Raw genomic sequence first — 25,214 nt, 5'->3', positions numbered from 1 at the left:
TGGTTCATGTTTTTGACATTTTGGGAAGTAGTTAAGATTCTTTTTTTTTGGGGGGGGAGGCAATTGGGGTTAAGTGACTTGCCCAGCGTCAGAGTCAGGAAGTGTTAAGTGTCTGAGGCCAGATTTGAATTCGGGTTCTCCTGACTTCTGGGCTGGTGTTCTATCCACTTACATGAACTAGCTGTCCTGGAAGCAGTTTAAGATCCTTGTATATGACTTTTAGAGTAAGAAAACTTGGTGGCATCACTTTAGGATTTTAAATGGATTTAAGTTTTTTTAAGGAAAATGTGAATAATACATGAATAAATTTTTATGGAATTTAATTTATAATTATGATTTTACCCTTTGTACTTTTTTCTTAGACTTTTGAAGAAGCTGATCTCTGTCAGACACTCAATAACAACATAACTAAAGCTGGTTATACTAAACTTACTCCTGTTCAAAAATACAGTATTCCTATTATATTGGCAGGGCGAGATCTGATGGCTTGTGCTCAGACAGGCTCTGGGAAAACTGTAAGTTACTTTCTGTGTATTTTGTACTGCATTTGAATGTTGTAGAATTGAGAATTTTGTTACTTACATACAAGTACCTTGATTCTGTTTTGTTTGTAAGGGAGAAGATTGGATTGCTGTAGATTATCATAAAGTTAGCTTTCTTTGCTTTTTAACTCCTAATTTTGTTGGGCTCTACTTATGTTATTTCTAATATTGTTTCAGTCTACAGAGGTTATTTTCATTTAAAGAATGTTTGATCTGTAGAAGGTGGTAATGTCTAAAAGCTCACTTCTGTAATTTAAACACAAAAGTTTGGAAAAGAGAAACTGGTGTCTGTTATAGATATACATAAAGATAGGAAGTTGGGAACATCTTCTTGTGGATTGTGCCCACTTGTTTAAGTTAGGGACAGCTGGTTAGCTTTAGTAGGCATGTAGGGAAAACAGCTTAGTCCTTATAATCATTTGGGATTAAGTAGGAAGTTGAGGTGAATAGGTTCAGATCTTGGGTCTTGGAAAAATTAACTGGATTATGAAGTTCCTTCTTTGTGCTTCCACCAGAGTAGGACTGGAAGGAAAAGAGGTGAGGTGACTGAGAGCAATAGTGATATGTCTCACTGAGGAAATGATAGCCCAGAATGTTAGTTGTATTAAGAAAAGGTCATAGTTGATTATCTGTGTATGGATTACTCTCCCAGTTCTCTATGTTTATAATATCTGTCTTCCTCTAGTCAGCCTCTCTTTCTCTTTTCATGTGTTAAGCCTACTATGTGCTAGGTAGTATGTAAGATGCTAAGAATACAAAGACAAAAACTAAGCAGTTCTGTCCTCGAGGAATTTAATTCATTCTTTGATGAGCTGGAGGTATGATACAATATCTACATGTATGAATATTGCAAAATAAGTGAGAAAAGGGTAATAGCTAAGGAGATCAGGAAATTTTTTATTTATAAAGTATTGAGAATACATTCTAGGAATAGAGGACAAACAGTGCAAAATTGTCAAGGAATGCAAAAAAAAGTCATGTATGAAGCATAGCAAGAATACCAGTTGGTTGTATAGGGTATAAAGTCATTTAATAATTTATTTTAACAAATTAATCAATTTTAATTAATTATTAACAATAATTTTATTAATTAATAGTTTGTTATTTTATAGTCATATTTAATATTGGAAAGACAGTATATGACCAAGCTATGAAATATTTCCAAAGCTAAATAGAGGTGTTTGTCTTTGATCTTAGAGATAGTATGATGCCACTTGAAAGGAAAATGGAAGGGAATAAGCATTTGTATAGAATCTATGTGCCAGACATGCTAAGTGCTTTTTACAAATATATCATTTGCTGTTAGAAAAATCCTGTGTGATAGGTGCTATTATCATTACATTCTTGCAGTTGAGAAAACTGAGGCAGATAGGTTAAGTGACTTGTCCAGAGTCTCACAGAGAGCGACTGTCTATGAGATTTGAACTCAGATTTTCCAGATCCTAGGCCCAGTATTTGAATTACTGCTGTAAGAACTACTACTTCCTTCCACCTGAGTCAGAATTTTGATTAAGGAAAATCATTTTGGCATTTATGTACAGCAGGGCTTCTTAAACTTTTTCTATTTGTTAACCACTTTTCATCTGAGAAATTTTTACCTGAACGCAGATACATAAGTATATAAAATAGGTGTACAAATCATATATTTACTGATAATATTATAATTTTGTGACCCCCATATTGTTAAATGACTCACAATTCAAGAAGCTTTGGTGTAGAGAATGTATCGAAGAAGAAGAGACTTGAGGTACAGAGATCAGTTAGACCCATGAAATAGTTTTGGTGGGAGGTAAATGGTACCCTGAATTATAATTGTGGGTATGGGAGTAGGGAGAAGGGATGACAGGATTTGTCATCTGACTATTTGTATGTGATGAGAAGCAACAATAAGGACGCAAAGGCAAGACAAATGTTGTGAACCTATGTGAATGAAAGAATAATGGTATCTTTGATAGAAATAGGGATCTTTAAAATGATGGTGTTTGAGAAAAGATGAGTTCTGCTTTGGATATATTGGATTTTTAGATGGCTATTGAGCATTTAATTTGAGATAATCAGTGAACAATTAAAGATGTGTGACTAGAGTTCAGGTGAGAAACTGAATTTAAAATATAAATCTGAGAATCTTTTGCATAGAGATGATAATTAATCTGTGGGAGATGATGAAATCTTCAAGTGAGAGTATAGAGAGAAAATAGAAGGCGGCCCAAAATATAGTTTTGAGGTACAACCAGTTGGGTAATGAGATCTAGAAGATGAACCAACAAAGGAGATAGAGAAATGGTCAAATATGTAAGAGGAGCAAGAGAGTGTGTTGTGGAGGATACTGAATGATGGTTTTATAATTGCCTCAAAAGATGTAATTTTAGAGCAGTGTGCTAAAGACATCTTTTGGTGATGATAAGCCTCAGATTATATTTGTATTTTTAAAGAATAAAGGTATCTTATTTTCATCTTCCTGACTAATGTGTTACATAATCAACAGATATTTATTAAGACTCTATTGTGTATCTTTCAGCTACAGTACTGGATCTACGGATAAAATTAATAAAAGAAAAGAAAAATCCTAATTCTCAAGATGTTTCTTTTTGTAGAGACAATATATACATTCATAAATATGTACAGGCTAAATATGAAGAGAAGATAACTTATTTAGGCAAGGAAGGGAATTACTAGTTTGGAGGAAATCAGTAAAAGCTTTGTATAGAAGAAAGTCATGTTTGAATTGAGTCTTTTCAAATGTTTGCTAAAGTTCTTTTTATGTTACTTTAATTTTCTTACATATCTTTTATTGATAAATACTAAGTGATCTTCAGAATATTTCCTCCCTTTTCCAAAAGGTGTATGCACACATAAATACACTTGCTTACATGATGGAGAATTTTTAACCATAGATTTCTGTTTTTCTCAATAGTATTTTATTTCTCCAAAGAAATATAAAGGTAGTTTTCAGCATTCATTTTTGTAAGTTTTATGTTCCACATTTTTTCTCTCTCCTTCCTTTCATCTCCCTCTTCCTCAAGACAGCAAGCTGTCTGATAGAGGTTATATACACACAGTCCTTTTAAATATTTTCATATTTGTCATGTTGTGCAAGAAACAGGAGAGCAAAAGGGGAAAAAATGAGAGAAAAAACATGAACAAAAAGGGTGAAAATACTATGCTTCCACTCACATTTGATCTCCATAATAATAATTTCTTTATGCAGACAGCGTTTTCCATCACAAGTCTAGTGAAATTGTCTTACATCATTGCATCGCATAGAAGAGATCAGGCTGTCCAAGTTGATCATTGTACAGTATTGCTGTTACAATGTACAATGTTCACCTGGTTCTAATAGGCTCACTTTACTCAATATCAGTTAATGTAAGTTTTTTCAGGCTTTTGTGAAATCAGCCTCCTCATTTCTTATAGAATAATAATATTCTACATTCATATACCATATCTTATTCAGCCATTCCTCAATTGATGGATATCTACTCAATTTCTAAGTACTTAGCCAATATAAAAAAGCTGCAACAAATATTTTTGCATATAGGGTCAGTTTTCCTTTTTTATGATCTTTTTGGGATATAGGTCCAGTAATGATACTGCTATATCAAAGGTAACATTTTTACATTTACATTTCCCCTCTTCTCCTTGCTGTTGCTTCTGCTCTCTCTCCCTCAATGAATGAGAAAACAAAAATAAAACCCCTGTTACACATGTATATGGTCAAACAAAGCAAATTTGCACATTGATCATGTTCATAAAATGTGGCTCAATTTGTACTCTTTTAGACCATTAAGGAGATGGATGATGCGTTTCATCTTGAGCCCTTTGGAGTTGTGAGTGATTGATTACTGGACGATTAGAATTCCTAAATCTTTGAAAGTAGTTGTTTTTATAATATTGTTATTGCATAAATTGTTAGTTTAGTTCTGCTTACTTTATTCTGTATCAGTTCATAAATAGCTTTTCAGACATCTCTGAAATGCTTTCATCATTTCTTAAAATGCTATTGTGTTCTGTCACACTCTTCTTAAACCATGACTTGTTAGTTGTTTCTACAAGTGATGGACATTTTTTCATTTTCCAGTTCCTTGCCACCACAAAAAGAACTGCTACAAATATTTCTGTCCAAATAGTTCACTTTCTTCTTTTTTTGGTATCTTTAGTGGTATTACTGGTTCCAACATATATGCATGTTTTAATAGCTTTTTTGTCATAGTGTCGAATTGCATTCCAAAATGGTTGGATAAGTTCATAGTTCCCTTAGCAATGCATTAATGTACCTGTTTTTCCACAGCCCTTCCAGCATTTTTCATTTTTCTTTTTTGCCAACTTAGTGAATATGATTAGTGTGAGATGGAACTTCAGAGTAATTTTAGTTTGTATTTCTTTAATTGGTAGTGATTTTGAGTATTTTTCTTTATGACTATCAATATCTTGGAATTTTTTTCCACTGAAAACTGCCTATTCATATCCTCGATTAGGAAGTGACTCTTATTTTTATAAATTTGAATGTGTTCCTTATATATTTTAGAAATGAGATTGTTAGTCTGGAGAGACTACATGAACTGATGCCAAGTGAAGTAAGTAGAACCAATAAAACATTGTACACAGCAGTAACAATATATGATGATCAGTTGTGATGGACTTGGCTCTTTTCAGCAAGATGGTTCAGGCCAATTCCGAAAGACTTGTGGTAGAGAGAGTCATTTGCAACCAGAAAGAAGCCACTAGCCTCTGAATGTGAATCATAGCATAGTATGTATTTTAGCTTTTTTTTTTGCTGTTTGCTTGCTTTTTGTTTTCTTTCTCATTTTTTCCCTTTTTTCATCTAGTTTTTCTTGTGCAGCATGATAACTGCAAATATGTTTAAAAGAATCACAGGTTTAATCTATATTGGATTACTTGCTGTTAGACAGAAAGGAAGAAGAAAAATTTTGAATACAAGGTTTTGCAAGAGTGAATGTTGAAAACTCTATTTGCCTGTATTTTGAAAATAGCTATTATTTTTAAAAATGATATTTTTATCAGAGAAACTTGTGGAAAACATTTCTCCCTCTCATTTATCTGCTTCTTTCCTAACTTTAGCTACATTGATTTTATTTGTGCAAAATTTTTAAAATTTTATGTACTCAAGTAGTGACCATTTTGCTTTCTCTGATCATTTCTCTATATTTTATGTTCACAAATTATTCTTCTACACATAGATCTGACATGCAATTTCTTTTTTGCATCTTCAATTTTTTAAAAAATGAAATTCCTCTATGTCTTAAGACATACTTGTTTGGAGATTGTCTTGTCATACAATGTGCAGTTGTATGGTTCTGTGCCTAGTTTGCTAGGTTGTTATTTAGTTTTCCTCCACAATTTTTGTTGAATAATGAGTTCTTGCCCCAAAGTCTACAATGTTTTGCTTGATCAAAAAGTGCATGCATGTACTAATTTGCTTCTTTATATCATAGTGTAGCAAATCTGTTCCACTGATCAATCTATTTCTTAACTAGTACAAATGTTTTGATGATTACCGTTTTGAAGTATAGTTTGAGCTGGTACTGCTTTTTTTTTTTTTTTTCTTCCCATTTTTCATTAATTCTCTTTATATTCTTGATCTTTTCATTATTCTGGTGAATTTGATTATTGTTGTTTTCTAGCTCTGTTAGTTTATTGATAAGTTTTATGTAGTATGGGCTCACTTGAATTGAATCTTTAGGAAAGAAAGCAGTTTCATGAAAAAGGAATATCTTTCAGACCTAGGAGACAGCCAGGGCAAGGTTTTGAGGATAAGAAATAAGGTGAGTTATATATAAAGAACAAAAAGAAGGCCAGGTTACATTATAGGAAGGGGGAGTATTATATAATGAGACTGTTGAAATAGGTTGTTAAGGTTTTAAAGTTAAAGAGAACGTTTTTAGTTGACATTAGGAAGTGTATTGAGTTAGGGGAGTGACATAATTAGGAATTGTACTCAAGGAAATCTGCACATTTCTGAAAAGGTGATAAATGACAATTCAAATCTCCTTTATAAGATGAACTATAGAGACCTTAAATGTTAAATCTCTTGATTAGAAATTTCAGTTAGTTTCCTATTTTCCTATTGTTATTTTTTTCTGTAGAAAAATGTATTATTTTAGAAAATATTGTAAATTTTACAATTTAACCTTTAGGCAGCTTTTCTTTTGCCAATTTTGGCTCATATGATGCGGGATGGAGTAACTGCCAGTCGTTTTAAAGATCAGCAGGAACCAGAGTGTATTATTGTTGCTCCAACTAGAGAGTTGATCAACCAGATCTTCTTGGAAGCAAGAAAATTTTCTTTTGGGTAAGTGTGTACAAGTTTGTTTTCTTTTCATAGTTTCTGGGAAAAAAAAACCCTTTTTCTCATCATGGATAGATTTGAGAATAGATATGATGTGATGTGATATTAGCATAATCCTAATTAGTCTTCAGGAATTTTGTTTTGCATAATTATTGCATCTTTTTGCTCATTTGTTATTTCTCAGTTGGGTTTCAAATTAGAAGATAAAATTTGAGTCTTCTTTTCAGTTCTCATTAAATTTATCCAAAAAAAGTGGTTTGGTTATTTTCAACATCATTAATTATATCATATGCATATACTTGTTATTTTTCATGGTGATTCATACAGTGAATACTTAGTGAACTTTATTTTTAAAGAAATAAAAAATGATATTCTTTTTGTTCAAAGGACTTGTATAAGACCTGTTGTAATCTATGGGGGAACACAATTGGGACATTCAATTCGCCAAATAATGCAAGGCTGCAACATTTTATGTGCTACACCAGGAAGGCTAATGGACATCATAGGTAAAGAAAAGGTAGGCTTTACAAAGTTATCTAAGAATTTTGGAATAATCACAACATTTCTACATTGGAAAAAAATCTATGTTTCCTGACAAATATTGTTGTGGTTTATACTGGAAGAAAGCATTCACAGTGTTTAACTCAGTTTCTTACTTTTTTCTTCTTTGCACATGTAAAGGCGATTCTCCGTGATATGTACTTAGTTTATTAGATCTTTATATGGGGTCTTGTGAAGGGGGAAGTGTACTAAAAAACTACTAGTAGGTAACTACTTTGAATCTCTGAATCAAGTTACATTGCATTTTCACACACACACACACACACACACACACACACACACACACACACGCACACAAAATAGAAGTAATTCATCACTTTTTTAAACTAACCATCTGAGTATCACAGAATCAGAAAATCTGACTTGAAATATGTATTATTTGTTTCATTTTATGTATCATCATGCATTTGTAAGGATTAGTTTTCTCTTTTCATAGGTAACTTTTTGACAATATTAAGTTTAGTGAAGAAGCTAGCTGGTTATTTCTTCAGACATTTTCTGTAGCAATTTCCACAACAAATCTTGATCTTTTCATCAAATTTAACCTGCAAGAAATTACAAATCTACTTCTAATTTTCCTTTCCCCGTATTATGATATTTGCTGCTGCTGCTTGGGTGGTTTTTTTTTTTTTTGTTGTTGCATTTGCATATTGGCTTCTGTGAGAGTGAGATTTTTGGTAGTACCTGGATGATGAGAGAATGGGATGTTTATTTGATTTATTACAAGATAATTCTGCTAGCCTGAACAAAAATAGACTCAACTTTTTAGGTTAATGTTTTAATTTAACTAGTCATACATGTTTTTCTTTCTGTCCTTTGGAAAAGATTGGCCTCAGGCAAGTCAGATATTTGGTATTGGATGAAGCTGACCGAATGCTGGATATGGGTTTTGGCCCTGAAATGAAGAAGCTAATTTCCTTTCCAGGAATGCCATCAAAAGACCAACGTCAAACCCTGATGTTTAGTGCTACTTTTCCAGAGGAAATTCAAAGGTAAAATTTTTTGTTTTAAAAATAGCTTTGATATATTCATCAACATTTTTATGAACAGTTAGTTTATCTTAACAATTTTTAATGCATCTTTAGTTTTAATTTATAGATCAAGTACATTTCTGAAAAGGTAATACTTAAGTGTATTTTCTTATAATTACCTTATTTTTATAATTTCAGAGATCTTTGTTTCCTACATTTCTGCCTGTTACTAATAACATTACAGTGGAAAATAATAATTGGCATTTACAAATTACATTTAAAGTGCTTTACAAGATTTCAGAGTGTGTTAGATAGATTTCATATAAGCCTCACCATAACCTGTAAATTATAAGTAATATATATATTATATATATACATATATACATATAAAAGTTCCTTTTTTTCTAAAATGAATGAGATCCACTTGATGCCCAGTCCACTCATCCTTTCTTTTATGTGTGATTATTCTTTTCACCCACCCCAATTATGAGAAATATCAAGTTTTACCCCCTTCTTTTTCTTCAGACTTTCAGACAAGAACCAATTTATACCTAGAATTGATGTCTTTTTCATTAATTTACACAGTATTCTTTGAAGACATTAAGGTTCTGAAGAAATAACTTTCTACTTTTCCTATTAGTGTGTTAGCATGGCGTTATCTGGTATCCAATTTTAATTATTGACATAAATTTATCTTTGGTTTCTCTGAATTCTTGTATTTGTATTTCAAAGTTTTGACTCAGCTCTGGTCTTTTCATTAGAAATGCTTGAAAAGTTTTCTGTTACATTAAAGATCAATTTTTTTCCTTGTAGGATTGCACTCGTTTGCAAAATAAGTTAGGATTGGTTAGAAGTACCTATCTTTTTTGCCTTTTGGAATATTATAAGATCTCTTATGTTTAGTAGAAGCAACCAGGACTTATGTGATTCTGGCTCTGGTTCCTATATATAATTCAGGGGAGAAAGAAGTCACTGTAGTTTTTTCTTAATAGATTTCTTGATAATTATTCATATAGCATGGACTTCAGTGTTTTGTTGGAGTAGGTATATGAGAGCTAGATGGTCTGCCTCCTGTTCAGATGACTATTAGCAGGAGATATCTTTCACATATTTTCTTTAAGAAGGCTTTTGCGAAAAAATAAACAACATTTTTGTAGTGCCTGCTATCTACCAGCCATTGTGCTATGCACATATTTGATTTTATCCTCACAGCAATCTTGGGATATAGGTACTATTTTAATCTCCATCCATCTTTTGAGGAAGAAAAGTTAGCTACATAGCTAGTGAATCTCTGAGGTCAGATTTGAGCTCAGGTCTTTCCACTTCCAAGTCCAGTGCTCTATCTGCTGCACAACCTAGTTGCCCATTGAACATGATGAGAATTAAACATCACAAAAAAATGAAATTGGCTGCTGTAGTACAGGAAATATCTATCCACTGATAATAGGAGTAATTTTTAAAGCTGGGTGTAACCAGATCTAATCTTAGAGCAAAGGTCCAAATAACACTAAATTAGGAGAAATATAAAGATGAAAATATACTGTTGTGCATTTAGAATAATCCCCTGGTTGTATTCAAGGAAGTTATTGAGGTCACAAAAGTGAAAATTAAAGGAAAAGACATGGCTTTGTATTATCGTACTTCCTATTTTAAAAGTTTGATGTAACTCATTTGCTTCAGTGAAAGAGAGAGGCCAGAAAAATACTTCAACCCCAGATACTAGATCTTGCCAAGCACAGAAACTTAGAAAGTAAGGGCAATTCCAATTAAACTGTAACCTTAAATTCTAAAGTACTAGAAAAGAAAATAGCAGAAGATTAAAACTGTATTTCAGAAAATTGTTTCCTAAAATGCTACAGGCCCTCAATCTATGATCTATGACCAAAAAAAACTATCAGCCTAACCATATAAAATGATCTGCTGAGATAATGACATGCCATTGAATGAGTTCATTGGTACTTATGTTAGGCAGTTGTTATAAATAGATATTGAGCTACAATTGATGGGGAAATAATGCAATACTTTCAATAATTCAGAGTTATTCTCAATTTCAGTATTATTATGGATATCTTATATGGCTGTAAATCATAGAATACCATAGTCATTGAGAATCATAATTTTAGTTGACACAAAAGGAAAAATGTGAGATTATTTAAAGGACTTTGATGAGCTATATAATACACTGAGAGGAGGGTAAACAGGATAGTAAAACAACCCCAAAATTATGCCATAAGAGAATGAATTGAAATAACTGAAAATATTTAATCTGTAAAAGAAAAGATTGAAGTTGGGGGGGGGGGGAGTATGGTAACAGTCTCAAGTGTTGAACAATTATGTTGTCTAAGGTGTTAGATTAGATTTGCTGGTTCCCAAGAGCAAAACTAAGGGTAGTAGGTGGAATTTGCAAAGTGATGTATTTTAGGCTATATAAAAGGAATTTTTTTAACAGTTAAAACTATCCCAAAGTGGAATGCATGAATTTCTGGAGATTATGTTCTCTTCTGTTATTATTAATGAAAGACTGGATTATTATTTGATAGATGTGTTATAGTAATATATATTGTGCTAAAAATTTTTAGACTTTGAGTTTTATGATTCTAGAAAAGAAAGGTAAGGCTGGTGGTAATGAACATGAAAGATAAGCCTTAGTGTTGCATTATTAGAAGTAACCACCTAGTTCTTGGTACTTTGGCTGGATTGTCTATGGAATATTTTTTGAGAATATATAGTAGTCATATATGATGAGAAAGTGTGGGTTGCTTGTTTGCATTGTTGGAAGGAGTTGCTTGCACTAATAAAGGAGATGACAGATTTGTTGACATACCAGTATAAGGATGGTGGCCCTCATTATGTGAAAGTAGTAATTGGTACTTTAAAAATGTCAATTAAAGTGGGGAACAGTATTTCATAGTAAGTAATTAAGAAGTTTGGTTAGACTTTTTATCTTCAGAAATGAAATTTTAAAATATGAAGTTTATTTTATCTTCAAGTTTGATTTTTCTTATCAGGATCAAATAGTAAAGGCATTTCTTATTTTTCCAGGGGACTCTCTTCATTCTTTGATAATTATACCATTTTCTTTTGAAGGAATGACTTAAATATTAAATCAGTTCATTAGCAAATGTTTTAATATTGTGATAACTTTTATTTCCGCACTTTGTGATATAGTCTTGGATAGAAAGTTCTCTTTGGAATCAGGAAGATTTGAATTTTGAATATTATGTTTGACATATATTGTGTATGGGATCCCAGAGAAATCAATTAATTTCTCAGTGTCCCAGTGGGTTATTATTATTATTCTATAATAAAGATCTCCTATCTTTGGTTTTAGGCCCCCATTGTTGTAGTCATTTGTTTTTAGTTATAGTTTGCCTCTTAAGACCCATAAATTCCTCAATACTTATAAACCTCCATTTCCATTCTGTTTCAGGTACACACAGGGATGCTTGGTCTTGACCCATAAAGTGTTCTACTTGTTGGATCAAAAACTCTGAAATTCCTTTATCTGCTTAAAATCTTATTATCATTTTATCTCTGCCTCAGTCTTCCTGACTCCAGGACTGGCACTCTATCCACTGCATTACTTAGTGCTAATCTTTATAATTATCAAGGGTTTACAAATTTCCAGATCTAAAGATCTTTTGCTCTCTGTAGTGTTTGATACTGTTGATTGACCACTTGGATCTCTTAAATAGTTTCTCTTTTCTGAATTTTCTTAATACTGTTCTTTATTCTCCTTCTGCTTGTTTGGCCACTTACTAGTTTTCTTTGGTTAATCATTATGTCTTTTACACCACTTAAAAATAATAGATATATCTCATAACTTTGTCTTGGGTCTTTTTTTCTATATTGTTTTATTTGATAACTTCATCATCTCCTATGTAATTTTTTTTATTTTTATTTTTATTTTTTGCTGAGACATTTGGAATTGTGACTTACTTGCCCAGGGTCACACATCTAGGAAGAATTTAAACTTAGGCCCTCCTGACTTCAGGACTGGTGCTTTATCCACTGCACTGCCTAGCTGCCCTGTTCATAACTATTTATACAGTTTTTTTTTTTTTTTTTTGGTAATTTGATTTAGCTTTTATAATGAACTATAAGCTAATTTTATGTGACTGAAAGTGACAATTATCTTGTAGAACTAAGTTCCCAAAGTTGCTTGGTATTATTCTTGTCCTAATTTGATTCATTCTTTCCAGTTTTTATGTTTATTCATTTAATAATTAACTTTTCATATAGTATTTGATAAATGTATTAATCAACACATGTTTATCTGTGATTGAAATAGAAACAGCCATCTAGTAAATTTTTAACTAATCCTAAAAGAATACCAGAGTAAAAATTATTACAGAGTGTTGGGGGGAAGAAACACTTTAGAGATGAAATAATTACTGTTTTTCTTTCTAGATTGGCTGGAGAATTTTTAAAAACTGACTATTTGTTTGTTGCTGTTGGACAAGTGGGTGGAGCTTGTAGTGATGTTCAACAGACTGTTCTACAAGTTGGCCAGTATTCAAAACGCGAAAAGCTTGTTGAAATTCTACGAAATATAGGTAATATTTGATACACTTACTCTTTGTAATGAATTTAGTCTTAAAAATTTACTGACATTAAGAAATATTTAAAGATCTTGCTACATAATTTTAAGAATAAAATATTTGGATTTTGATTCCCAAATAATCTTAATGTTTTTCTCTATATATTTTAAAGGAAAATGCAGATAATTTCTGCTTTCGTTTTTCAGGTTGCTTTGAAGTCTTTGAAAATAAATGTGGTGATTTCAGACTCGGTTCAGAACTTGTTTCTGCTATCATGACAAGTTGTATATTTCTTAAAATTTGACTTTTGATATGTGAAATCATTCTCCCTGAGAAATAATTATCCCTGAAAATGGAATTTCTAAACTGTCTTGATATTGAACTATATCTTGTTCACTAAAATTATGCTATCTTGATTATGCTTTTGAATCCAATCCCTTCCCCCCAACCCCCAAGGATGAGGGTCATTACTACTTATCTCTTTTCTAATCTTTCTATTCTATTCTATTCTTTTTTTTTTTTTTTTTTTTTTTTTTTTTTTTTGCCTTTGCAATATGTATAGGCTTTCTTTGTGTTTGAAGAGGAGTTATTCACCTCTACCTCTTTGGGCACTTTGTCAGACATTTTATTTTCTACATGGCATTCATTTTTTTTTTTCACCTTGTACAATTTGTATCTGTCCTCACCACTCACTGAATGTTTCTTTTAAATACACTAATTCTGACAGATTTCCCTTGTCCTCTTTGTCTTTATGTACTAAATATACGAAGATTCCTTTGAGAGTCATCTAGTCCAACACCATGACTTGTTACACAGATCTGTCAATAAGCATTCATTAAGCATCCATTGTTTGCCAGGCAGGTTTGGCTGCTGTTTATGCCTGAGATATATGCCTTTCTCATTTTTGCTTCTTAGAATATCTATGGTTTCCTTCAAAATTCAGGTCAAATTAAATTTTCTATAAGAACTTTTCCCTGACTTCCTCTCCTCCCTCCCCCAAGGCTATACTGCCCCATTATGTTGAATTCATTTTGAATATATTTTATATGTACATTGGTTTTTGAAGAGTACCAAAATGAGATTAGGTACATTGGTTTTTGAAGAGTACCAAAATGAGATCACCATTAGAGTCGAGTTGCAGCATGTCAGTCCACAAACTTAAGAGTGCTCTGCCATTGGTCATGAATATTTGGGGTGGCTTCTCTAATTTTGTGCATTTTGTTTTTCCTTTGGGCTACTTCAGTTCTGTTTTGCTCATAGAACACAACACCTTCTCTGATAAGGGCACATCATGCTGGGGCAGTCCTGTGCTGGTGCCTCCAATTGATTCTAAAATTCTGAAAAGAGAACTTGAAGGTGTTCTTGTATTGCTTTTTCAGACCACCTTAGGAGTGCTTGTCCCATATGAATTCTCCATAAAGAACTTTTATTTTTGGCAAGTACTCATTTGGTATTCAAACAGTGTAGCCAGACTATTGGAGTTGTCCTTTGTGCAGTAGTGTTGTAATGGTTGGCAGTTTGGTTCAAGAAAAGACCTCAGTGCCAGGTAATTTTCAGAATCTTCCTAGGACAATTCACCTAGCTGTTCCCAGAACTTTTTTTTTTGCCCAGACAATAAACATATATTCAAACACATGTGTGTATATGTATACATACTATAAATATTTTTGAAACAAGAATTATTAGAAATGAAGGTGAAGATGGAGACCATTGCAAGCATAGGGGATATCCAGTGTAAAGGCAAAGAGATGGGAGGTGTAGTATCATACAAAGAACAACAAAAATAATAATAGTATTACTAGATAAGTGCTGATTTGAAGATCTAAAAGAAGAAATAATTGTAAATTCATGGGATAGTGTAGAGAGAAAAGCAAAGAGAACCCAGGAATAGAGCTTTAGCTACACCTACATTTAGAAATTCATGAAGATGGTGATCCAGTAAAGCAGAATGAGAAGGCATGATCACATAGCTGGCAGCAGCAAGAGAGAATACTGTTATGAAAACCCATAGAGAGGAGATCATCTAGGAGGAAAGGAGTGGCCTATTACATAGAGTGCTACAGAAAGGTCAAGAAAAATAAGGTTTGAGAAAAGGCCATTAGGTTTGGTCATTTTAGGGATCATTGGTAATTTTGGAGAGGAGTTATTTTTCATGTTAGAATGAAAGTTCATTGAGGGTAAGGCCTATTGTTTTTTTTTTTTTTTTTTTTTTGGTTTTTTTTTGGGGGGGGGGCCTGTATATCTTGAATATTGTTCTTGACACACGATGGAACTTAGTAAATGATTCTTGATTGATATTTGACTAAGGTTACACCAAGTAATTGACAAATGGATTACTTAAGAAATATGTGAATGATTTTGAAAAAAACTAGGAGAAAGCTACAAAATGTTTTAGGTAAATCATGCTTAATTTATTATTTTTTTCTTGCAAGGTCACACAGCTTATGTAAATATTAAGAAGATAAGCTGTTTTCACATTTTTTTTTGCTCTTCTATTTTATTCTTTTCTATTCTACCTTAATACCAGAAATAGCAGTTTTGTGTTTCTTATAGTTAAGTGTTATACTAGTTTAAAATAGTGTCTACTTGGCATCATTGTAAATTTTTAAAGTTGGTATTTAATGACCATGACAACAACAAAATAGGAAAACAGCATAAAATTTAGTGTTTCAATATTAAAATTTAATCTAAAATTAAATATGAATGATAGTTGTACTGTAATTAGCGTAAAAAAACAGTTTTGGCATGGTATGATTATTAAGCAAAATTACTATTTACCTTTATATATAGCTAAAGTATTTTCTAGTGTCAGGAGATAGAGAATTTACTGGGTTAGGGAATAGTTGTGAAGCCCCTCTGAAAATCTTTGAATCTGTAATCCACGAGTTTCTGTGCAATGAATACTCTAGAGAGGTTGTTTTAAAAACCTTATCCTTATTACCTTATATATGTCAAATCTGATGTGTTTTGAATCAGAACAGGGAAGAAATTTGGATAGGACAGTAGGCTGGGCTTTCCATGAATGGAAAATGAGTTTTCTCTTTCTGGAAAAGAGTAATGAAGGAAACTTTGGAATTGTGAAGGAAGGAGAATATTGATTTCCCATCTTGCTTTTGAATGATGGCTTTTATGTAAGGGAATAATAAGTAAAGTTGAAAGTGACTCTCTTTCAAACTCCCTTTCAATTATTTGACTTAAGGGAGTAAAACTATTCACTTTTCACATTATTAATAAAGACATTCACATAGATGAACTAGTTTGTTTTTCCCAACTAGTTGGAATAAGCAAGATAATTATGTAACATGGGACAGTAGAAATGGGGCAATTTTGTGGGACTTCTGGAAAATAACATACTGGTATGGAGGTTAGAAAGTGGTGGGGACAGAAAAAAAAATTAAATTTTTTCTGTGGACCAAGTATAACTGATGTCTCACTTCTCCTGGAAATGAGAGATTTCCCTCTATTAATAAAAGTAGTTTTTTTCAGTTTTTCCTTAGATCTGCCTCATCCCACTTGAGAAGCAGTTAATCCCTTCTAGTTCACTTGGCTCAGGTCTAGGTTCTACTTGTCAAATAGAAATCATGTGGAGGAATATGTACCTTGGTAGGAAATATACTCAGCATATTAAACATTAAAATTTTTTGGGGGAGGGCAGTGGTTGCAGGGCTAAGGTAGTAGGGAAATTGAGGAGGAAGAGGTGTGTTTTTTGCCCTGAAGGAAGAACTATTTATTATTTAGATGAAGAGAAAAAAATCATAGAACATGGTTAATTATGGTCCCTTGTATTTTTTAAAGTATTAAAATTAATAGAAAAAAATACTAAGTACTTTAGCAAGTCAGAGATTTTTTTTAAATTTTATTTATTTATTTAATATTAATTTTTTTTTATTCATTTTTCCAAATTATCCCCTCCCTCCCTCCACTCCCTCCCCCCGATGGCAGGCAATCCCATACATTTTACATGTGTTACAATATAACCTAGATAAAATATATGTGTGTAAATACCACCCTCTTGCTGCACAATAATTATTAGCTTCCGAAGGTATAAGTAACCTGGGTAGATAGACAGTAGTGCTAACAATTTACATTCGCTTCCCAGTGTTCCTTCTCTGGGTATAGTTATTTCTGTCCATCATTGATCAACTGGAAGTGAGTTGGATCTTCTTTATGTTGAAGATTTCCACTTCCATCCGAATACATCCTCATACAGTATTGTTGTTGAAGTGTATAGTGATCTTCTGGTTCTGCTCATTTCACTCAGCAACAGTTGATTTAAGTCTCTCCAAGCCTCTTAAGTCAGAGATATGTTAAGATCTTTATTTAACTTCATCAGAAATTGATTGGATTTTTATTTTTCCATAGTGTCAATTCATATTCTTTACAGTTCATAAGCAGATTTTATCATAGATGATTTTAGCTCATGTGCCAAGAATCTGTTGGAGAGGATGAAGTAGAAAAATTCTACAAACAATTTAATTAGATCCTTCAGTATTCTCTTATACTCACTTGATTTCAATGTACCTAATGACAAAGGAGGAAACAGTGGAAAAATAGAGTTGGGATTAAGGGATGAAAAGCAAAAAACTGTTAGGTTTCCTAAAAGCCTCGTGCCTATATATTATGAATTCTTTCTTTTGGCATAACAGTCAGGAAATCTTGAATATGGCAAACACCAAGTATTCATACTGAAATGGATCTGTGATCTCATCATTTCAGGAGTTCCCTCCAACTCTGAAGGAAAAATCAAGTGGATGAAAAATGCCTGTTGTTGAGACTAACATATTGAGTTGGGTGGTTGACCTGCAGGACTGTGGGATTGACATTGCAAATGGATATTAAATTAGACTCAGAATTGAGCCAGGAGGAAGACAGTGAGTTCAGTTGTCTTTGGAAGATTGTCCAGTTTTGTTAATGATTCCAAGATTTTCCCAAAACAAAGACTCATTTTTTAAACCACTACAGACTTAAGCCAGTATTACCCAAAGAGGAATGGAGAGGCACTTGGTGGGCTTGAGCAGGTTGCAGCACATTACAGATTAAGCATTATGCAGAAGTAGTATAAAAAATTCCATCATAGCCAAGACAGTTCTAGAAGACTCATGATGGAAAATTCCAGCTACATCCAAGAGAAATGATAGTCTGCATGTAGCAAAGCATATGATTTTCACTTTATTTTTCCCCTTGGTTTTTTCCTTTTGTTTTGGTTCTAGTTTCATAAGATAACTAATATGAAAATATGTCTTTCATTATTGCACATACATATAAAATTTGTATACTGTCTTAGGGAGAAGGTAAAGGGGATAGAGGAAGGGAGAAAATTTGAAACTCAAAATTTTATAAAATTGAATGTTAAAAATTGTCTATTTGTAATTAGAAAAAATAAACTACTGTTAAAAAAGAATGTCAGAAATATAGGGATGAGATTGGGAGAGGGAGATAGTGTGGTCACATAATTAAGAGACAGTCAAAAGAACAAATGAATGAAATCCTATGGCTACATTGGATTTTTACAAATTTAAACATTTTAAAACCAGGACAATATAGTCAACTTAAATTGTTAAGTAACTTAATTTAATTTTCATCTTATTCCTATTTATTCCCGTGCTAAAATAGAAATCATTTTGCTAAGTGGTTTTTATATTTTTAGATTGGCACATAAAGTGAAAAACAGAATTTGTTTTTGCAATTTTTATTAAAATCTATTAAAAGCTATTTTTAATGCTTCAGATAAAGTGGTTTAAACATTTTTGACTAGTTCACTGGTGTTAATTTTCAAAATTTTTGAAAATTATCAGCAAAATTTTTTTGAAAGTTTCCCTTGTCAAACTCTCCCTTTTTTTTAATAGTTGAAGATGTTACTGAATAATAAAGGTTACTGAATTTTAAGTTTAATTACAATTAAATGTTACTGAATGTTAAATGAACTAATGACAAAATATGTAGTCCACTCCCTTTCTAAATGGTTAGATGAATATGGTTTTAAATAGTCTGTACTGTTAGAATGTGATTCCATGACATTTTTGATATTTTATCTTAAAATACCTTGATATATTTTATATTGAATGTGTGTTCTTGGCTTTAGGGCATTTAATCAGAAATGACAATTTAAATTTCTTAAAAATTATTTGCATATTTTTGTTAAAAACAGCTCAGCTTTTGAAGCATTTTAGGTATCATATAAATTATATTATAGAACAGGAAAAACAAAAGAATGTCTCTAAGGCAAGTGTTCATAACTTAGTGTCTGAATTTGTTTTTAAAGTTTTGATAATTATATTTTATTATAGTTGGTTTTCTTATGTAGTTCTCTGTATTTTGCCCATTTAAAAACTTTCTGTGTGTTTAATGTGTTGTTTGCAACATAGTAAGATGCTTTAAAAATGTTTTTGATATGAGAAAAAAGGTCCATAGGTTGCATCATAGGAGTCCCTGACACAAAAAAATTAAGAACTTTTGCTTTAAGGACTAATATGACACCTATTGTGCCCTTTATTAATTTTGTATTTTGCTGTTGACCCTGTTATGTTGCTTTGTAGGTGAGGAAAGAACAATGGTGTTTGTTGAAACTAAGAAAAAAGCAGATTTTATTGCAACTTTTCTTTGTCAAGAAAAAATATCAACAACAAGTATTCATGGGTAAGTGAAAACTTTTTTTTTTTTAACCTATAATGATAATTACTTATAATTGACTGGCATGGTGGCCTTAACTCCATTGGATTTAAGCTTTTGACCCTGTGGTATTTTATTTCTTTGCCTTCTCCTCTGCTAAATTTAACTCTTCTGATAATAGGATGGCTTGAAAACATTTTTACTATTAACTAATCCAGCTTTTATCATTCAGTAAAAGATTCACTAAATAACTGCTTGTTTTTTGGTGCTGGTGGCATAATTACAAAGAATTATACAATCCCTTCTCTTAAGGAATTTGTCAGTGCAGCAGACCATTAATTTAATGTTAAATGTTTATACTTAAAATTGGACTCAGGAGGCAACATTGGTACAGTGTAAGAAATACCAACTCTTGGATTAGAAGAACGTAGGTTCAAATCCAATTTTTTGCATGTCTGCTTTTAGGTAAAGCATTTAACTTCCCTAAATCTCATTTAGTTCCCTTATTTTTGATTGTATGAGTTCTGAAGTCCCTTTTAGCTTTATAACTATGATCCTAATCTCAGAAATGTTTCCTAAGAAATAGATTAATTAAAATTAGCTTATGTCACTAATTATAATTTATATATGTTAGCCTTCTCATTTGCAGGAGTCAGATTACTTGGATTCAAGAGCTTTTTTTTTTTTTTTTTTTTTGACTTTTAAAAAAATATTTTAATATATACTTTTATCTCTTTTTTTCTCTCTCTTTCTCTCTCTCTCTCTCTTTTTTTTTTTCCCTCTAAGTGATCGGGAACAAAGGGAGAGAGAGCAAGCTCTTGGGGATTTTCGATGTGGAAAGTGTCCAGTTCTTGTTGCTACATCAGTAGCTGCCAGAGGCCTAGATATTGAAAATGTTCAGCATGTAATTAATTTTGACCTTCCTTCCACTATTGATGAATATGTTCACCGAATTGGACGTACTGGTCGCTGTGGCAACATTGGCAAAGCTATTTCTTTCTTTGATCCAGAACCAGATAGCCACTTAGCACAACCATTAGTAAAAGTGCTGTCAGATGTAAGTTTTGTTCTAATAAACATATAAGAAATTTCTCACATTTTATGATGTAAAATTTAAAAGTTTTGAGTACATGTGAAATAATACTCAGGAGATAGGATCTATTCTGATTATTTAATTGTACACTTTAGATATAAGGATAGTAATTGCTGGTTTTAAGATGTGTGGTTTTTTTAGGCTCAACAGGATGTTCCTGCATGGTTAGAAGAAATTGCTTTCAGTACATATGTCCCTGGCTTCAGTGGTGGCACTTCAAGGGGAAATGTGTTTGCCTCAGTTGATACTCGAAAGGTTTGTGAAAAAAATTGTTTTTCAGAAATATTTTCAGTTAATTTAGTTGCAGGTGTCAAATCTTGATAAACTGTGATGAAAATGACATGAATATTGTTGTATAATATTTTAAACAATAATACATACACACAGATATATATGCTTAGATTCTTCCAACTTATTGAAATCACAGAATTTGAGAGTTTGGAAGAGAGCTCTGAGCACATTTGGTCTGTCTTTTAAAAAGAAACTTCTTTATAACTTAGAAAAGTTGCCAACTTAGTCTATTTCATCTTTGGATAAGTCTCATCATATAGGAGATTTTTTTTCATGGCAAGCCAAAATTTGCTTCTGTAAATTTTACCTATCATTCTTGGTTCTGCTTTTAGGCAGGAAAAAAAGAACAAAGTTAAATCTCTTTTCTAAATGACAGTTTTTCAAATAATTATTTTGTACATCCTTTTTTTCTTCTCCAGACTAAATATTTTACATTTCCTTTGATTAAAAGTTATGTGGCATGGAATTCAGGCATATTATCAGCTTTATTTCTCTTATGGATAGTATTCGTATTAATTAGTAATAAACTCTTTAAATCATGGTACCCAGAATAGAATATGGTATTTCAATTATGTTCTGACCAGGGCAGAGAATAATGAGACTTTTATCGCCTTTTTCTTTAAAACTATACTGCTTTTAATATAGCCCATGATCACATTAGTTTTCTTGATTGCCATTAAAATACTGTTTTTTGCTGTCTAATAAAACCCCTAATTCTTTTTTTTTTAAATGGAAAACTGCTCTCCAACCATGTCACAGAATTTGTGAATTATAAGGGACCTTAAAACATTCCCAGAAAGTGTTCTTCCAACCTGTGCTTTAAGAAACTAACCACATCTTGAGGCAAGCCATTTTTTGGGGGGAAACTCTTAGCTCTTGGAAAGAATTCCCTAACCTAATTTTGCTTCTTACATTGTCTTTTGGGCCAAACAAAACAAGTAGAAACTCTCTTCTGTGGGACAGTCCTTCATACACCAGTTTCTTAACTCTTAACCTTCTTCTTTTGATCTTTAACTTTCTTTAGCTGTGATGCCCAGATTTGAATATAATATTCCAATTAAGTTCTGACAAGGACAGAGTACAATAGGATTATGACATTTATTCCTGGAAACTATGATCCTCTTAAAAGTATCCCAAATATCCTTATTAGCCCTTGAGTCTTCTGAAATATAAGGAGCTTTCAATCCATTAAAACGACCAAATAATTTTCAAAACAATTGTCTTCCCTCCCCTATTTTTGTATCGTAATCAAGTCCAAAGCATTTAGGCCCATTGAATTTCATCTTACAAGATTTATTCCAGTTCTCTAGTCTATCTATCTATCTAGTCTATTTTGGATAATGCATTTGTTATCCATTGTATTAAACATGTCCTCCATTTTTGTGTCATTTGCAAATTTGATGACCATACTGTTTCATGTTCTTTCTTCAAGTCATTGACAAAAATATTAAATGGCACAGAGCCAAGTACATATCCCTGGGAAACTCTACTACAGATGCCCTGCCACATTGACCATGATCCATTAGCAGCTACTTGAGTTCCATCATGCAGTGATTTTTAAATCCTTCTGGTTGTTTTATCATTTAAATCCACATTTTTTTTTTTACAATAAAAGTATGAGAAATATAAAAGCCTTTTAAAAACTAAGAATAATAAAGTCTCCACGACATTCCTTCATCTATTATTAATTTGGTAATCCTGTTATATCAAAGAAAATGAAATTAATTTGACATAATTTGATAGCGATATGCTGGCTTTTTGTAATGTGCTTCTTTTTTTAAGGTATTCACCAATGGTCTCTTTTATGATACTTTATAGACTTTTTCCAGAAATCCACATTAAGCCCACTAGTCTATAGTTTGCAGACTCTTCTCTTTCCTTTTTTGAAACCAAGACAGCATATGCCCTTAAATCCTGAGATAACTTACCCTTCTTATAATCTTTCAGGTATTGTCGATAGTATCTCAGCAATAATACTCATGCATGTTTTTTTTTTTTTTTTTTTTTTTTAATAAGACTTGATGTATTTCATTTGGGTCAGGAGATGTGAACTCATTAAAGGGAATTCTCTTATCTCCTTACTTATCTTGGTTATCAACATTATCTTAGTCATTTTTATTCTTTTTTCCCCAGTATGGGTTGATTTTCTTAAAAGATCAAAGAAACAAGAATTGTGGAGACATATCTTTTCTTGGTTGTCACTTATCCTTGTTCTCTACATTCCAAACAAAGATCCTTTCCCTTCTTGGGTCCTCCTTTTTCTTCCAGTATAAAACCTTTAAAAAGTTTTTGTTGTTGTTGTTACTGTTTTTCTCTGTAAGCTACTTTGGGAACCTCAAGGTCAGAATTAATTCTGACCTTTAGCATCCATAACACTATTTCCATAGGATTGTGAACATTCCTGAATTTGTCTTCTGTTAACTGAACCCACTTCTATCTTGTGTACGTTTCTTTTAAAAATCTAAATTGACTGGTGAATCTCCTTTGCATCATCCACATGGCTATCTTTGGACAAACACCGTTTTTTACTTCATCACTAGAACCTCTGTCTTCACAGTTTTATTCTCGAGCATCTTCTTCCCTTCTTCCTCAAGTCAGTAAAAACTTATTACGAGTTTATTGTGTGCCATGCACTTTGTTAAGCACTGGGGATGCAAATACGGAAAGACAATCACTGTTTTTAAGGAGTAAAATTATATTATTTTACAATGTAATGGAGGAAATAAACAATACACAGAAGGAAGCTGGAAAACAAGAAGGGTATCACTTGGGCACAACTTGTTCTGTGGAGTTCAACTCTAGCACTAGTAAGTGAAGAGTGAGTTGGAAAATTCAGGTCCTGTCCTCTGTAAAGAAAAGCTTTGGGAGGGGAATTAGTGTTCCACCCTCCGTCTAGTCAGACTTCCATGAAGCATTTTATTCCATGAGATTTTTACAATGCTTATTGCCATTTTTTTAATTAGATTTGTTTTATTACATGTTTACTACCCATATTTTTTGTGAACCAATTGAAATTTGCTTCCCCCAAAGTCTAGGTATATATGTCAGACCATGCTTAGAATTCCTTTTTTTTTTTTTTTTTGGTCTTAGAATATGATCATTTCTCTTCTTCCCTCAGCCCCTTTTCTTTCTTTTCTATGAAAGTGATCCATTCCTTCTTACAAGAAATGCAATTTCTCCATTATTATTTCTTTGCCTTTTGAAGGATGAAATTATCATTTAGGCAAGTCAAGAAAATTATTAGATGCAGTGTTTTTGAGAGAGTTAGATGAGGAATTTAAGTTGTTAGGGGTTAGTGCTTGTAAGTTTTTGTAGTGTTAATTTTCCGTCATCTTAGCTGGCAGGAAAAAGAAATGCGTAATTTAGTAACATCAACCTTGTTAAAACCTATTTCATCTCTAAAATCCTATAATAGGGAAGACTATTTGCTTTTTGACCATAATTTTAGAATGTTTACTTTTTACTGCACTTGATATGAATACAGTTATTATTGCCTATTCATTTAAGAAGGTGCTCAAGGGCCAAAATAGAATTTTTTTTAGAAAAAATTAACATTTATTTAACTTGTTATTTAATCTTCTAATTTAAATTATTCTGGGTTCAATTAGAATTAAATTCTATTCTAAATTGTTGGGAGGGAAGCTTCTCATTCTGGGTTAGGGTGCTATATTATGAGGTTGAACTAACAGGACAGTTTCAAAATTTTCTTTTTCAATTTCTTTTGTAGAGTTACCAAGGCAAGAGCAGCATGAACATTGTAGGGTTTTCTTCTGCACAAGCTCCAAATCCAGTAGATGATGAGTCATGGGATTAAAGCCAGAATTATTCAAGTTCCAGATAATAGTTTTGAAAATGCAGTGAAGATGGTTTTGAGTTTTGAATTTTAAAGAAAGTATGACACTGTTGGTAACTCCCTGTCCATCCTGTAATCTTCCCTCCTTTTAAAAAAAATAAAATTCTTTACTGGCTGGTTATGTGAAATGCTAAATGTTGAACTGTTGCATTTACTAATACAAATGGTGTTTACTGGAAAGATTTAAGCATTCTAAAATGTCATGTTTACCTCTTTTATTATTTAGGAGTTTGACATATTTCATATCTATATTAAGTCTTAAAATATTAATAGTGCTTTTTGAGCCTATAAAATAAGCAAGAAAAGATGTGAAACATTTTTGATTTAAAAATTATTGGGTCCTTTTTATTTTTCCTTAAAAGAAACCTTTAAAAGCAATAGTGTAAGATTCAGTGATTTTTATTTAAATAATTAAATATGGTGAAGTTTGTTAAATACTTGAAATG

General features: G+C 32.1%; 1 protein-coding gene across 1 annotated transcript in view; it reads left to right on the top strand.

Annotated features, from left to right (window-relative positions):
* The window catches only part of DDX4 (DEAD-box helicase 4), a 53,944-nt gene extending 29,041 nt beyond the window's left edge, over nucleotides 1–24,903 (top strand). The window contains 9 exon segments of the mRNA XM_074282499.1: nucleotides 363–515; nucleotides 6,698–6,852; nucleotides 7,237–7,366; nucleotides 8,236–8,402; nucleotides 12,792–12,937; nucleotides 19,459–19,558; nucleotides 20,318–20,588; nucleotides 20,766–20,879; nucleotides 24,643–24,903. Coding sequence (XP_074138600.1) covers nucleotides 363–515; nucleotides 6,698–6,852; nucleotides 7,237–7,366; nucleotides 8,236–8,402; nucleotides 12,792–12,937; nucleotides 19,459–19,558; nucleotides 20,318–20,588; nucleotides 20,766–20,879; nucleotides 24,643–24,729 — 1,323 coding nt within the window. The 3' untranslated portion in view covers nucleotides 24,730–24,903.
* Nucleotides 24,904–25,214: the final 311 nt, after the last annotated feature.

This window comes from Sminthopsis crassicaudata, chromosome 1 (assembly GCF_048593235.1).
Source record: "Sminthopsis crassicaudata isolate SCR6 chromosome 1, ASM4859323v1, whole genome shotgun sequence".
Taxonomy (NCBI): Eukaryota; Metazoa; Chordata; class Mammalia; order Dasyuromorphia; family Dasyuridae; genus Sminthopsis; species Sminthopsis crassicaudata.
Note: the sequence above shows the minus strand (reverse complement) of the source record. Positions and strands in the feature narration are given on the sequence as shown.